This window comes from Pezoporus wallicus, unplaced genomic scaffold, assembly GCF_028554395.1.
Source record: "Pezoporus wallicus isolate ANWC-B61680 ecotype Strahan unplaced genomic scaffold, APGP_CSIRO_Pwel_v1 contig_9123, whole genome shotgun sequence".
Taxonomy (NCBI): Eukaryota; Metazoa; Chordata; class Aves; order Psittaciformes; family Psittacidae; genus Pezoporus; species Pezoporus wallicus.
The window spans coordinates 331945-347815 of record NW_026641571.1 but is presented as its reverse complement, the minus strand read 5'-3'; the positions used below and the strand labels follow the sequence as shown (position 1 = coordinate 347815).

Sequence of the window (15871 nt, the reverse complement as noted above, 5' to 3'; positions counted from 1 at the left end):
AGTCATGGTCACCGTGATAGAAATACTTTGATTGCCAACTTCAGGAACCAGCCCTTCCCCTCAGAGTTGAACATGGGGATTTAATATGAATATGTGGGACGCAATGCAAAGGGAATCAAGATTGTATGCTCGCAGCCAGAAGTGATGAAGGTAGACTTTCATGCTCAAAGAGATCAGGCTTTGTTGTCTGCATGTAGTGCTGCTGGGAGAAGGTAGCATTCAGTCCTAGGCTGGCCATCTCTGAACATCAGGAATTAAACAGAGGTACCTCTGCTTTCTGAGTAGGGGAAGGAGGTTTACAGATTGCAAGGGCAGACTGGAAACAAAGGATTTTAGGGCACAATATGCTGCACTTGCACTTCTAGTGTAAACTGGTCCATGGAAATCGGTGGCCCTGGTGCTGCTCATGGGATCAGCCTGTGGCTTGGTTGGAAGGGAAGACTGCACTTTGAGGTGTCTGTTTTGGCTGTAGCAGTGGGGCTCTCTAGGAGGAGCTGGGTTTCTTTCAGACCTCTCAGAATAGCACAGACTGAAAGACTCTGAGTATGAAGGCCAAGCCCAGGCATGGTCACTCCATACAGAAGTGCAATAACCTGCTGTTTTGACTTCTCTGCTAAGGAATCATGAGATCTAAGGACTTGTTGCCTCTGAGAACCAGTCTACTGGTGTGTCCTACAGAACTTGGATGTACAGCTTGTCCCTTCTTTGGAGAAGCCATTGATCCATACAAATGCTTGTCCTTCTTCAAGGCACGAAGTCTTGACTGAGCTTGCATTTGGAAATCCAGTGTTGTCTTGACTGATGGTCACATCTGACCAAGCTGGCCCACTGCCTTGCTTGGGGCTTGCCAAAGGCTCTGGGCTCAATGGCACCTCCCCTGCTCCTGTGGGACCATGGGTGTATAATGAGCCCCCTACAACTACACAGAACAGACTGTGGGCAGGTCCTGAGCAGACATAGCTTCTAGGAGAGGGGAGAGGTGTGAGAGGGACAGGAATCTCATTTCTTTTGCCACTGAGTAACATTTACAGCAGGCTAATAAGGGGCACGGATTCTTTCATACAGATCGCTAATACCCGTGCCCAAGAGACCTATTGAACAGCTAGGAAGAGCTCTGTGGCCTGAGCCAACAGAAGAAGCCACCGTGGTCCTGGGAGATGCAATATTGACTTCGAGCAGGATCATCTCAGAAGTTCAACCTGTAAAGCAGTGAGTTTGGTCATGGCCCCACTGAGATTTGTGTGTGGGTGATAGAGAGCTGGGAGTGTGCAGTGTCTCCATCGCTCTCATGGCAGCCAGTGCTCTCTGGTGTAGTGGGTCTGAAAATGGGTGTAGATGTTCTGGGAGGAGTGGTGTCCTGTAGCGTGCACTGGTTTCCCTGGGAAGATGGCAGGTTGCTGTAGATCTGCCATAACTACCTCATGTAGCTAACGTGGGACTTGTGGTATGGGTACACTATGGTTTCTAATGTGTTTTGCACGCATTTCTTGGGGCAGTAAGTAGGGATATGTTGTTTTTTCCTAAAGGACATCTGTTGTATTTGCTCTGTGATCCTTGCTTGACATTCATTGACTGTATGAAAATGCATGTCTGCTAGGCAAGAATTCATGGATGCGTTGCGGACATTGACAGGAACACGCTGACCTGTCCTTGTGTTGTCATCCCAGACTGACCTGAGCTCACTCTTCAGTTCATTGCTGTTGGGGCTCCGTTGCTTTCCTTCACTTAGAAAATACAGCTTGTGTATGTCTCCTTATGGCATTTTGCGTCAATGCCACTTTTGTAAACAAATAGCTATAGAGTGTATCTGGTGTATGTGTACGTAGCTTGTGGGCAGCATGAGCAATCACTTATAGTCATAATCCCCGAGGCAGAAGAGAAGATCAAATTAAGTATAGATTTACCAAAGGAATAAGTCACACAAAATCTGATCCTTGGGCATTCCTCCCCACTCTCCACAAGACCTCAATTCATCACTGGAGTGCTTGTGACGTTCCCCCTCTCTGACATGCCCAGGAGTTTGCATGGAGCTGTGCCTCTGCAGTTGCTGGCCTTCAGTTCCATGGTTCTAACCAAACTCTTAGAGGTTTTCCTTTAAAAGTCTTCTGAAATAGGAAGATTCAAGTTCAAAATATTACTTAAAGTCAACAAACCATAGAATGGTTTGGGCTGGAAAGGACCTTAAGCTCCTCCAGTTCCAACCCCCTGCCATGGGGAGGGACACCTTCCACTAGGCCAGGTTGCCCAAACAGAGAAAGCCCACCCAAACCTGAAAGAGCAATTTGAGGTGAGAGATGCTTCTTCTCAGTGAGAACCTGGGTCTCTGGTGTAAAGCACAACAAGGATCTGAGGCTGAGCTCACAACGCCTTGGTGTTTTGCTTAGAACGTTCCTTGTGTCAGGACTGTCTTCATCTTTAGGAATTACAAGAACTAGACTGCTGCATCTGCTGCTGATTGATTTGTTGTAATGATTCAAGTCTTCTACTGCCATCTGTGCTAATGGCTTTGTACTCCTCATCACTCCCAGGATGTGGTACCTCGCATGGCTCTGTACCCATCACCTCTACATGAACCACTCAGTGCCTGTCACTTCTCCACGAGTCTGGTTAATTTTGCTCACCGGCCTCTGCCAGCAATTATGTCACATCTTGTCTGTGTGTTCCACTGTCCTGAGCCTCGTAAATAACTACTTGTGACACCACGAGTGCCTCCAAACCCTGTGACTCCAAAATGTTTTGCTTATTCACTGAGCTGATTTATGGCCCTATCGCTGATGTCCAGTCCGGCTGCAAAAGGGAATGGGCTCTTGCTCTGCCTCGGCCAGCCAGAATGATAGATGGGCAAGCTGAAGAGCAGACCTCCCATCCCATCAGGCTACCTGGCTTATTTTGGTAGGTTAAAAATAGCCTCACTAGCCAAGGGCTTGCTCCTGCTCTGCATTCAAAGCTGTGGAAACTTTGCTACTACCTCCAAAGGGGACATCTCTGCAGCTGAAAACCAGACAGCTTTCTGCCTGGGGTGAGGAACATCCAAGCCTTGATTATGAACGAGCCTAATGCATAACAAGGATGTGTTTTTCAGAGGAGTGAGATTGTTGAGCCACTTCCAGTATTAGCCCTCTTGTGCGGGGGGATGTTGGTCAACAGCATTTCCCCTAGGGAGGAGTAGGTTGCCTTTTGGAAGTGTTTGCCTCTGTTGAATAAATAGCAACCTCTGTGATCATCTTAATCTGGACACCCATGTTGGAAGCGCCTGTGAGTGAAGATGTGATTTACACCGTGGTACTTTTGGGAAGGCTTTTGTTGTCTTCCATTTCTTTTAGAAGATGCTGTGATTTCCTTTTCTGGGATTGACCTGAAGTCTAAGCAAACCCATGGTTATTCGTGTAACAAGGGAGTAGAAATGTTAACAGTAAGCAGGGCAGGGTCTGAATGGCTCTGCCAGCTGATATTTTCTGGGCCTCTTTTAACACAGAAGACACTAGGAAATGCCATGTGGTTGGATTGATTCTGCAGAAGGAATGTTCTCTCGCATATCCCGGCACTGTTATTTTAACTGTGCAATCAATGTGTGGCATTACCATGCTGCTGTCTCGCCCTCCAGAAGGTATGAATTCACAGGAGTTTAAGCACTCACAGCAGCTTATCTTTAATCCAAGTGGATTTCTGGGATATTTCAGGCCCTATAAACTCAGCAGTTTACACATAGTGCACATAGTGCATGTTGTACATTGAGAGAATGTGTACATGGTGCCTATCACCACCTATACAAACATCATCAGTATTTGTTTCCTTTTATAAACTAGGTTTGGATGTAGCCCTCTCTCAATAGGTTAGCATTAAATGTATATCCACAGTCACTCTGGACTTGAGAGCAACCATTGGTACCATAAGCAATAGGTTTCTTGGTGGCTTTGGACCTGAGAATTTGGACCATGTTTGTGTTTCAGTGTAGATGCTCATCAGTGTTGCCAAGTGTGGAGGGGAAGAAGTCAGGAGTAGCAAAGAGTAAATGTGAGTGTAACATCATAAGAGCTTAGGGGAATGCCTCCGCAAGCTAATGTCAAGCAATTATGTTTGTTGAAAGTTGTAAGCATTAGGCACTTCAACTCCAGGAGTGGTGACATGTTTAGGAAGATAAAAGGCTGCAAAAGGCAATAGGGGATTATAATGTTTGCTATTAATACAGTTCAGTGCTTTGGAGGACAAATTACATCCATCAGAAGAGGGTGATCAAGAGTCTCTGAAAATCTCTGCTATTTGCTGTGCAATGCCCTGCCCGCTGCAGGGCAGGGTGCCCTGGAATCATCTTCGTTTCATGTCTGCTTTGTGTCTTTTTCCCTCCCACAAGCTTTTCTTCCCCTTCATTGGCAACTTTTACACCACCTACCAGTGGTTTGCAGCAGTAACTGTGGGGACGTGCCAAAATATCAGCACACAAAAGCTGGAACACTCACGTGGAAGCCTCTTGTTTTGGTGGATGGCAACAAGTCACCCACGCCAGAGCAGGAGGAGAGAGAAAGCCAGGTCTTGGCTGTTGTTCCCGCAGTCCCATGCACCATTTCCCCTTCCTGTTTCATGTGCACGTCCACTGAAGTCCATAGGCTCACAGAATGGTTTTCCAAGTTAGGACATTTGGATAGTAGGTAGAGCCCTAAAATAAGATTTGTATTAAGGTCACAAAGTCAGCATCACACAGATCATGCAGCTCCGAGATAGTTGGGGTCCTGCTCTGAGTTTTCATCGGGTGCAGTGTGGCAGCACCAGGCTGGACGGGTGTCTGATGTAGGGTCATAGGTGTGCTGACAAAGTCCATCTGCCTTTTCAAGCTGTTCAAAGTTGCCTGCTCTTGTGTGCCTTTGTTGACTGAAGGAGTGCAGGAGGTAAATGGAGACGCAGCATTAATGCCACATGGGAATCTAATCTAACTGCTCTTTCAGACCTTCGGTAACTCTAGAGTTTCTGAGCATCTCTCATGTGACAAGAAATCTGCCTTCACAGTTTGCTTGCAGGATGGTGATGTGTTACATTACATGTTGTCCAGTTTATAAATACAGGGGGAGAGACACCTTTGGCAGAAGGTCACACGAGTGATCTCTAACAATAAGTAGTTAATGCCAAGTTCACGCTTTACCATTTCCTTCCAAAGTAAATAGTAGCTTTTAGTGTGCTCTCAGGTCTGTTGCTAATTTAGACAAGCTAATTTAGATCAGGAGGTGCTGCTGCTTCATGCCCCAGTTTAGACATCCATCTCTGGCTTTCTTCTCAGCAACTGCTCTTGCCATCCATCAGAACTCACCACATGAGTGCCATGTGGTGTAATATTTGCCTGAAACACGAGAGGAGGTCTTTGGAGGAAAGCCAGGTGACATGGAGATGGAAGAGGTGACAGAGGGATGCTGTTACATGTGTACGTTTCCCATTCAGCCCTGCTAGCCATTTTCATACCTGGTTTGTGTTGGTTCAGAGCTGTGTCATGATGTGTTCGTTGGCAAGCCTTTCTCAGCTTGGCTGCTAGGATGTGGCAAGTGAGGAAGGGCAAACGGTGTCATAAAAGTGAGCATTCCCCTTGGGGACTGTCGATAATGAAACGATTTGTCTCTTTCATAGGAGAACCCGTAGCCTGTTTGTGCTGACCAGGGGCAGCTGAGCAAAGCATCATGACAAGCCATCAGGAAGGTGAGAGAACAGATGCGGCTGTGAAAGCTCCTAGGGGTACCCATGGGAATGAACCCAGCTTGCTTTTCTTGTTCAGCAATCTGACATCTGCCTCACCACCATAAGGACAGACACCAGTAACTCTGATGCTCCAGCCTTCGGACACGCCTCCAGCCTCCATTCCTTGCAATGGCTGTGTCCTTTATAATCCAAGAGGAGCTGAGCAGGAACAGTCCCAGAGAGACAATGCAGGCTGATTGTTTCTAAAGGACAAACGTTATTTAATGGAATGTATTTTTCCTTGACTTTCTAGTAAAACCCCTCAAGAAATCTTTGGTCCCGGGTGTTCTCATCACCCAGTTTGTGGATGAGGTTCCAGAGGGATGCAGTACACCTGACTTTGAGCGGAAACCTGTCTCTCTGACGTTGGAGGAAGGTGAGAGTCTTAAGTAACAGTCAAAGCCACAGGCCTGGAGACTTGACCCCGCATCTCACCTACATGAATCATTGCTGTTAAATCAAGCTCCTTTCTGACCAGATTTGACTAGACCAGAAAAGTAGTTTTGTATGGCCCAAATCTTTATTGTACTGTTGACAACTCCATCAGTACTGATAGAGGTCTCTTGAGCTTTCATTAGAGCCTGCAAGATCAGAATCTGGCTCCTAATGAATGCAGCAATCCAGAAAATCCTACAGGAAGCTCTCTAAGTATTTTGCAGCAAAAGATGAAGGACATTGAAAAAAGTTGGGGTTTTCCTGTTGAACTAGCTTGTATTATGAGTGTTCAGCACTAAAATTAACTGCTTTTTAAAGGCAGCTGTACTGCTTGCAGCTGCAAGAAGCAATATGGATCTTGCACAGAGTACAGGAAAGGCAGCATCTTAGAGCTGAGACCTAAGGCAATGGGAAGCCTCCCAGTAATGGCTTCACTTGCAGAGTAATTGAGTAATTTGGGGTTTGGTTGGGTTTTGGAGTGGAGCGGCCTGAGGAGCTCGTGTGGCTCCTCTTTCCTCACAAGACTAAACCCATCCTGGCAGCCTGGATTTCAGTGTGGGCACACCGTGCGTTGAGTTTCAAGAGCCATTGAGACGTTCTGAAGGAGCACAGTGGCCTCTAGTGGTACATCCCTCCTGCTCCACCAGCTTCCCCTCGCTCAGCCTCTCTAACGTTTCCAAGTGAGTTCATTTACAGTAGGTTCCTCGTAGTTCATATATAAGATATTAGGGAATTCAGGCACGATGAGTGTCTTTCATTATATCATCATTGCCCCATTGTGGTCAGTGCATGGCAGAGCTGACACTCCTAGCTGGGGAGCTGTCTTGGGGCATGGGGAATTGCAACCAGAATGACTAAAATTTGACGAAGGCATAATCAGAGTTTAATAATAGTGCTGCAATCTCAGGAAAAGTCCGAAGATGCCTTTTGATAAGAATCTGCAGGCAGCAGGTTTTGCTGCATCAAGTGAGTGTTTTGGTGGTGACTGCAGAAGGGTGTGGGAAACATTGCAAGACTGCCTGGAGAGACCTTTGTGTTGGTCATCTGAAGGCCAAAACTATTGCAAAAGAAAGGTAGCAATTGTTCCCACCCTGAGCTACATCCATGGATAACTCATCTCCATTTCTATTGCCCTGTGACAGACACTCCCACTCACCTACACGAGTCACTTCTCTGGTCTGTTGGTTTATAGTGCTTCTAATGTATTTGAAGCCTTCTGGAAGGAAAGGTTTGTACTGGGCAGTGGTAAAGCTGTTGGAGATGTCTGTGGGCAGCTGCAGAATACTCAGGTTCTTAGGGGAGCAGAGAAGGAGAGAGCTCACAGGCAAACCCCATCCTCTTCTCCCTCCCTTTCCTCTTCAAACAGCAGAGCCTGGTGTGGTTGGAGTACAAAGTGGTGTGAGGCTAACAGGTGAGGAAGAAGTTGCAGAAGGATGACATGTAGGGAGTCCATCGTACCCTGCATGGGTGCTCCCAGTTGTGGTACAGTGTGGTCTGTTCAGAACATGTTTTCTTCAGTGTGCAGAAGGGGTATTTTCCTTTTTCCACCTTCTGTTAAATCCAAGCTTATCCAAATGAAAGAGAGATCAGGAGCTACAACTATTCACAGATGAACTTTACTGATGTCTAGAGATAGGGGACTCCAGCACAGCAAGTCCTTTGTTATTTAACATCCTGCCCAGCATGGTCCCAGCAAAGAGAAGGAATGGGAACTTGTAGGGAATATGTGTGTGATCAGAATGGATCTGGGCATTTCATGGCTGTGGTACAAGTAGTGCATGCAAGCTGCCAGAAGCAGGTCTAGGCTGAACTTGCTATAGCATCATTGAATTCAGAGCTGATCAGTGGATCTGTGCAGCCATGTCTGCAGGCTAAGACCACATGGTAAAGGCCTTTTATGATTGAATACAGACAAACCTGGACTTGGGCTAATAACTGCTTGCTCTTTGGCCCTGCCCAGATATTGAGGGAGATGAAAATAAGACCAAGACACCAAAGAATTGCTTTTTTGGCTGCATAACTTCCTATCTGTGTGGCTGTGCAGTAAACCCACATTGACCATGTTGTGTCAGTGGTGAATTTTAGAGATGAGTTTTCAAGTCATCTCTTTGAAAGCCAGTAAGATAGAGTGGAGATTAGGGCAGATGGCTTGCAGTGATTTTGGCATTTAATGCAACTTTAACTGGTAATTTAGGCGTCTTTTAAAGAGGAAAACAAAAAGATAGACTTGCCTAAACCAGAGATTTCTCACTCTGGGGATCATGCCATTGATAACATAAGGGGCTTGCCATGAAAGTCTTCAGGTTCAAGCCTGTCTTAACTAGTTTCTTGCCTCTTTTCAAAGGTAAAAATGCCATCTTCAGAGCTGTGGTCAGAGGTGTCCCAACCCCTGACGTGAAATGGACGCGTACACAAGGCAGAATGGATGACCCTGCCAAATATGAAACATTCTTCAATAGCGTTACAAATGAATTCGTTCTGCAGGTAAATATCAACTATTTCAGACAGGACTCATGGAAGCAGGAGAGCAATGGAAAACCTGCAGTGGGCAATAGAGATATGACTGGAGACCTCATAGCAACCTTCCAGTGTCTGAAGGGGGCCTATAAGGATGCTGGGGAGGGACTCTTCGTTAGGGACTGTAGTGACAGGACAAGGGGTAACGGGTTCAAACTTAAACAGGGGAAGTTTAGATTGGATCTAAGGAGGAAGCTCTTTACTGTGAGGGTGCTGAGGCACTGGAATGGGTTGCCCAGGGAAGGTGTGAATGCTCCATCCCTGGCAGTGTTCAAAGCCAGGTTGGACAGAGCCTTGGGTGAGATGGTTTAGTGTGAGGTGTCCCTGCTCATGGCAGGGGGGTTGGAACTGCATGATCTTAAGGTCCTTTCCAACCCTTGATGCTCTATGATTCTATGTCACCAGATCTGAGATATCATGAAGATAAGCAAACAAAGCTCTTCAGAGTAGTTCTGGTAACAGAAGAAAGATCTGAGATGTCACTGAGTAGCTGTTAGACGTTGAGCGAGTGTGAGCTGATCCACAGCACATCCCTGTGAGCTTTCACTGTGTTCTTCTTTTTAAGATAAACAAGCTCACTGCAAAAGACAGTGATTTGTATCGTTGCTTTGCTGTGAATGAATATGGGGAAGCTTCATGCTCTGCTGGCCTCAGGATCATACAAGGTAGGATTGACAGGTTCTGTGCTCCAAAGGTCTGTTGGGCTCAAGTACTTTTGCTGTCCTCTGTGGGTGGGTGCCCAGAGCATTGTCCAAGTATCCTTGGTGTGAAGGTCTACTTTTTCCCTCACTGAGGACTGGAGCTCCCCTGTGACTCCCCCCAGTTTGGTCACTCAATGACAGTATGAGGCAAGGGAGAAGAAAGTGGTATTATTGTCACCGCACTGGACCATAATCAGGCACTCTGGATTTAGTGTCGAAGTGGCTCAGTCCTTTCTTTACAGCATTGAATGAAGCAGTCTTTTGAGAGGGATCCATCCCACTTCAGATGCCACCTGACCTCAGTTCCCTGCTTCTCTTTATAGTCAGTGCAGTGAAACTGGCACTTTGTGGTTAAATATATCTGACCCATTCTTGTCATTGGGTTACTGCTGTTAGTCTGAATTATGGCTTGTTCTGATTTGTTCTGTTTTCAGTTGGCTTTAAGAGGAAAGCCAAATACGTCCCTGTTCATGCTGCTGATGGTAAGTTTGCTAGATTGCTCCTTTCTTTTGAGGCAGGGGGTCAAAGCTGATACTCTCTCTACCACATTATTACTGCCCCAAACTTGTAAAGTGAGAGAAGGGTTAATGGATCTTTCATGTTGTGTTGTCTCTGCTTACTGTTTACCTTTGGGAAAAGTGATGATCTTAGACATGGCTTTGAGCTGTTCTAGTTAATGATTCAGGAATCATTAGTGCTAGAAAAGGATTCTGTGATGTCAAATACATCAGGACCCAACATGTTAACACAGCTGGGAAATAGTAGGTTTCTTGAGTGTCCTCTCTAGAAAGAGAGGAATCACTAGGAAGTGATGGACTTTAATAGCATCAAAGGACATGAGGATTGCAGAGAAAACTGGCTCCAAGTTTCATGTCAAGTGTGGAAAAGTCACCAGAGGTGAACAGCATCAGTAGAATGGCCTTTGGCCAGGGGCTATTTTGCATTACCATGTTTTGGGGGATATATTTTATACTGCTGGGTATCTGAATGTTTCTTGTTCCCCCTCCTGCTGTGATAGAGTTAAAGAGGACGCTTGAGGACTCCAGGAAGCGGCTGAGGAAGCGGTAAGCCTCCCCAATGAAGGCCATAGTTACACTTCCTAAAGGTTTCTTGAGGATAGGGGACAGCTTCATAGATCTTGAAGGCAACAACACCTCTTGGTTCCGATCCCTTCATTCCGCAGGAGGGAACTCCCAAAGATTGCCTCATGGGAATGACCTCGGAGTGTGCCAGCTCCTGAACTGTGCTGGGAAATTACCTGGGAGAGAGCAAGTCAGCCTGGACCAAACAGTGCCGGTGACTGCTGCTGGTTGAACAGTGTACAGCTGCCTATATGGCCCAGGGCAAGACTGCTCCCTGGCAGCAGCTAATGTGTAGTATAGATGCAGCAAAACTGTTCTGTAACAGTCCCGTTCTTTCTTGCTTACATCTCCAGGGCCAAGTGAACTACAGAACTGACAAAGAGAGATGGAAGGGGCTTAAGTATAGAAAACCAAGACCTTTTGTTGTCTGTCAAAATGTCTAGATATATTTTTTTTCCCCTGGTTCTAAGGGCCCCAGCACCAAAACCCAAACCCTTGGATAAAGAAGCAGTTTGGCAATTGCTGCTGCATGCAGATAAGAGAGATTATGAGAAAATCTGTATCAAATATGGAATTGTTGACTTCCGTGGGATGCTGAAAAAGCTGCAGGAGCTGAGGAAGGACGCAGAGAGTGAACAAGGAGAGGTAAAATAAACTGCAACCAGAGAAGGCACTGATCTTATCAAACTAGAGTCCTATAGTTTTGTAGGAGCTTCTTTAACTAGGTTAAACCTTCCTAAATTGCTTTGTAGATGCAACTGTTGTATGACAGAGAATGCTTTCTGCCAAAGTTTTAAAGCACTCCTACTTCTCTACTCATGCAGATGAAAATGCTAACAGTTCTGAAGTTCAGCTCATAAGCTTTAGGAGTTATACTGAATGTAAGGTAATGCTAAAATCTGTGTTCGGTTGTCCCTGATGAGAATTTGGATGCCCAATTGACAAGTTACACACCTGAGAGTCAAAACTGGCTTTCATATGGAGGGACATTTAGAAACCTGGACAGTGGTTGCATAGTGTGTGAATGACCAGGAGGGAACATGCAAAATACAACTTGCCTACAGGAGAAAACTGTGGAAACTTAGAGCTGCTTCTTCCATTCACTTAGAGGTAGCTCTTTTCCATGCAGATATAAAGTAGATTTCAGATTAGTTCGATAGCTGAAGAACTTCTGTTGTGGCAACCTTCTCATTTATGAGCTTCTTGTGTCTTTCTTTGCAGCTAATACACAGTATCAAAAACTTCAAACACATCAAAGTCACCAAGGATGGAAAAGCTACGTTCAGCCTGGAGATGGACCTGAAAAGTAGAAAAAGCAAAGTCTATCTGCTTAAGGTGAGGGAGCGACATCACTTGGCCAGTTCATAGCAGCCACTGAAGTCATCTTCACCGTTAAATGCTTGATCTGGGCAGTGGTTGAGAGGAAATAAACTTCTTAAAGTTTTATGTCCATTGCGGAACCCTCAGCTGGTCAGGGAGAAGTGTTGATGTGGGGGTCCAGGTGCATCTTTAGTGGTGAATATCACTTGGGATTTGTAGCCCTTCAAGTACAGGGGAAGCAGTCGATCACTGACATCCTTTTGACTTCAAGGGCTCTTCCAGTAAAAGGAAACTCAAACAGTGTCTTTCAGGCTGCAGAAATTCTGCAGTTTCATCTATGAAAACCAGGCCCATTTTATGCACTTTCTAGAGTGTATTCCACTAAAATTTACTTCTGTGAAAGAAGATCTCAAGGAGGTAAAACATCCCGTTGAATTCTGTGGTTATTGCAGTGTGACGCCCAGGTTGATCAGTGCTGTGGATGTTTTTCTGTTGTTAGTGGCTTTAATTGGAATCCATTGAAGAGGAGGTCAGACTAGCTCTATGAACTTCCGAATCAAATGCATGGCATGAAGTCTATGTAGCCACAATGTGGAGAAGTAACCGAAGTGGTACAGAAAGGTGGTGAGCTCACCCACCTATCTGTCTGTGAGGATGCTAAAACCTAAGCAAAGAAAGTACTTTGTCTTCAAAGTTATAGTAACTGTGTATTTCTTAAGCTTCAAAACCCCATGTGAGCTAGGATTGTTTTTTACCTAATTTGAGAGCCTGTTGCTCTGTTCCATGGAGGCCTTAATGTGCACAGCATTGCCCGGGTGTTCCATAAGCAATGAGTCCACTGTGAATAGCACTAGTGTAGAATTCTGTGTTGTTATTCATTTATATCAACAAGGAGATCCCAGCACCGATTTAGCCTGGTGTGTTTGAAATACCTTGCCTTAAAGTGTATGCTCTTCTCTCTTCTAGGATGGTGAAAGGCTCAGGTATGAAACGAGTAATGAATATGGGAAGCACTGCCTGAGGCAAATTGGGAAAAAGTACATATTCATTGTCAACGATGTGCAGCAGGAAGATGCAGGATTGTATCAAGTCCGAGTGGAGGATGTGCCTGTTTTCTCAACTGAACTGGACCCTGACTGTAAGGAACTGAGTTACATGTATGGGAGGTGCAACTGCAACAAGAAAGTAGTTCTTGCTGGAAGTTTTTTACTAGGAGTAGATGCAAAGCTCAGCAGTGAAACCCGGTAACTACAGAACATGGGGTTTGGTGGCCACATAAGGGCTCCTCAGATGACACAGGTGAAAAAGAGCAGGGGGGTGATGGTGTGATTTGGGCATTGCATTTGTAGTCCAAAGGACTAGGTTCAAGTACCGGTTTGGCTCTGACTTTTAGATGACAGTGAGGAACCTCCTTATCTTATCCCATGCTGTAGTTCCCTTTTGTAAGCTCAGAATAATAACTACTATGAACTCGATACAAGTATCATGCTGCTGAAATACATTAATGACTACAAATCCTCAGCACATCACAGTGATGTGGGGTATAAATGCCTCAGAAGATAACAAAGACAAAAAAATCTGCTCTTCTGGCTGGTAAAAATGGGCACAGGAGCACATCTCAGTCTTTGCTTTTTCTGCTTAAACCTGTGCTCACAAGCATGGCACGTTCCCATCTGTCTGCCTGCCTTTAGCTGCAACAAGTTTTTCTTGGAAGACAAATAGCTGTTTCCTTTCTGTAGCATTTGATTTTCCATTGCAGCCATCCCTGTGGGATTTGAGCAGCCACTCAGCAATATGAGTTGCCCTGAGAATGAAGATGCCGTCTTCAAGTGTGTCCTACGCACCCCTTGCCATGATGCTGTGTGGTTGCACAAAACCAACGTCCTGGAGGCAAGTGAGAAGCACCAGATCTCTGTAAGTCCTGATGGGCTGACCCACCAGCTGACTATCAAAAACGCTGTGCCCTCTGACAACGGCATGTACACCATCGACACTGGACTTTCCTCCTCAAATGCCTGGCTTATTGTAGAGCGTAAGTGCCACTGTGTTATTGCCATGGTGTTGGCTTGGGTGTGTTAACAAAATAGCATTCCACTCACTGCCTGGTTGCTCATTGGGATGATTCTATGCTGAGAACTGAATTGCAGAGCATCTGTTTTCCAAGTTACACCTGGAAAATGAAGGTCTGGATAGACCATCTTTCCTCTTCAGATAAGGCACATTTTTCCTGTTTTATTAATCCTGACAAATCCCATCAGCTTATTTACAGCTACTATGTAGTTATATGTTCTCCATCAGTTATTAAAAAAACCTCCATAGCTCAACATATGCTTTTGCTGAAGCTGTCCCTGTGTGAACACAGCACAGCATGCAGGGGATAAAGCAGCCTTAGGTACTATCAATTCTGTGCTATCAACACTATTCAATACTAACTTGTCAGGTAGTCATTTCTTTCCATACTAGAGGTTAAACAGGTTAGAAGCAGCTCAAAGGAAGATAGGAAACACTTGGTGTATTTTTTGCTTCTGAAAGGTGGTTGCTTTGGTTGCTTTTGAGATCCTGCTTTCTAAAAAGTCTTTCCTAAAGTGGGAACTGATGGCCCGTCTGTGGGCTAGTCTGTAACCCCTCCAGGGCTGGAGGGAGATGGCAAAAGGAACTAATGGGTCTCAGCTACAATCTAAGCCCCTCTGAAGTAGACCTGTTGTGCTGGAAATGTGCCTTGGTTTAATCCTCTTTTTGCTTGCTTGGGTTTCTTTAACAAGCACATTTCCACTCACCGTGATTGTGTCTTCAACTGAGAAGTGACAGATTAGGTGTGAATGTGACACTGAAAAGAATCAGGACTTGAACTGAAATGTATTTATCATGTCCCAGAATGGAACTATAACAAACGCTGCCACATTCTTCTTGTATTGATGCAGTACATGACTTATTCATTGTCCTCTTTTTCTTTTCCCCCCTCTCTTTTCCTGTAAATTCTATCTCCTCCAATCAAACCATGCATCTTCAATACAGATGCCAAAGGAAAGGGGAGACCAGGTGAAGCAGAAGAAAGCTCTGAGTGGCTGGAAGAAACATTGCCAAAGAGAGACTGGGCAAAGAAACTTCGACAGGGAGAATCTATTGGTGATGGAGATCATCTTATGGACACTGAGGAGGAAAAAGATGGCTGGTACAGAAATGGTCAAGGAGGAAGCCAAGGCCACTCTGTTGATGCTGATGGAAGCCATAGATTTTTGGGAAAGGATGGGCTACGCAGAGCCAACAGAAATGAAAGTATGGGGGGTGGGCAGTTTTCTGAAGCAGATCTAGATGGATACACCATGACAAGTGATGGGAGTATTTTGGGATTGAAAGGCTTTGGAGGCAAAAGTGGATTAAGGCCTTTCCAAGGCAAGGATTCTATGGCAGGCAGAGAAGATACTGGTGATGAATCGGGAGCAGTAGGTGAATGGAATTCTGTGGATGGCAGAGGTGGTGTTATCCTACGTAGTGCTAACGTTGGCATGGCTGATGGAGAAGGTGTGGGTTTTCAGCATGACAAGGATGGTAAATTAGGTGATAGTAGTTACAGAGCTGGCTTTGGGGGTGTTGGGAGATCAGGTGCTGCTGGTGGAAGTTCTGAGGTAGATGGACTTGATCCTGATTCAACCGGAGTGGGAAATGGTAAGGATGGCTCCTTCAGAAGGACTAGTCCGTGGACTGGAGCTAGAAAGAATGCTGCAGGCGCCGAGACTGCAGGAGGAATGAGGTCCCCCTATGGCAAGGATGGTCTGCCAACTGTAGTTGATAGGGATGGAGCAAGCATAAACACAGAAGGACAAATAGGGATCCCGTATGGTGAAGATGGCCTGGCACTTCATGCTAGAGGTCACTTAGGTCAGACAGGAAGGTCTGGCTTGCTGTATGGTCCAGGTGGAACTCCAGTTGGAGTTAAGGCTACATCTGGTGCAGGTGGCAGTTCTATAGGGGAAATGGAGGCTTTGTATGGTCCAGATGGCTGGCCACTTAGACAAGGTGCTGGTGTAGCTGGTGCAGGAGGAGCTGGATCTCAATATGGAAAGGATGGTCTCCCAGTTGGACCGGGATTCGGTGATG

At 45.7% G+C, this 15871-nt stretch overlaps 1 protein-coding gene across 1 annotated transcript in view; it reads left to right on the top strand.

Moving 5' to 3' along the window:
• The first annotated feature begins 1013 nt into the window (after window positions 1-1013).
• Window positions 1014-15871, top strand: part of IGFN1 (immunoglobulin like and fibronectin type III domain containing 1) — a 30835-nt gene continuing 15977 nt past the window's right edge. The window contains exons 1-13 of the mRNA XM_057424490.1: window positions 1014-1209; window positions 5611-5679; window positions 5972-6094; window positions 8498-8637; window positions 9236-9335; window positions 9806-9853; window positions 10390-10435; window positions 10924-11098; window positions 11675-11788; window positions 12740-12911; window positions 13533-13805; window positions 14789-15439; window positions 15518-15841. Of these exons, the coding sequence (XP_057280473.1) occupies window positions 5661-5679; window positions 5972-6094; window positions 8498-8637; window positions 9236-9335; window positions 9806-9853; window positions 10390-10435; window positions 10924-11098; window positions 11675-11788; window positions 12740-12911; window positions 13533-13805; window positions 14789-15439; window positions 15518-15841 (2185 nt within the window). The 5' untranslated portion in view covers window positions 1014-1209; window positions 5611-5660. The remainder of the gene's footprint in view (window positions 1210-5610; window positions 5680-5971; window positions 6095-8497; window positions 8638-9235; window positions 9336-9805; window positions 9854-10389; window positions 10436-10923; window positions 11099-11674; window positions 11789-12739; window positions 12912-13532; window positions 13806-14788; window positions 15440-15517; window positions 15842-15871) is intronic.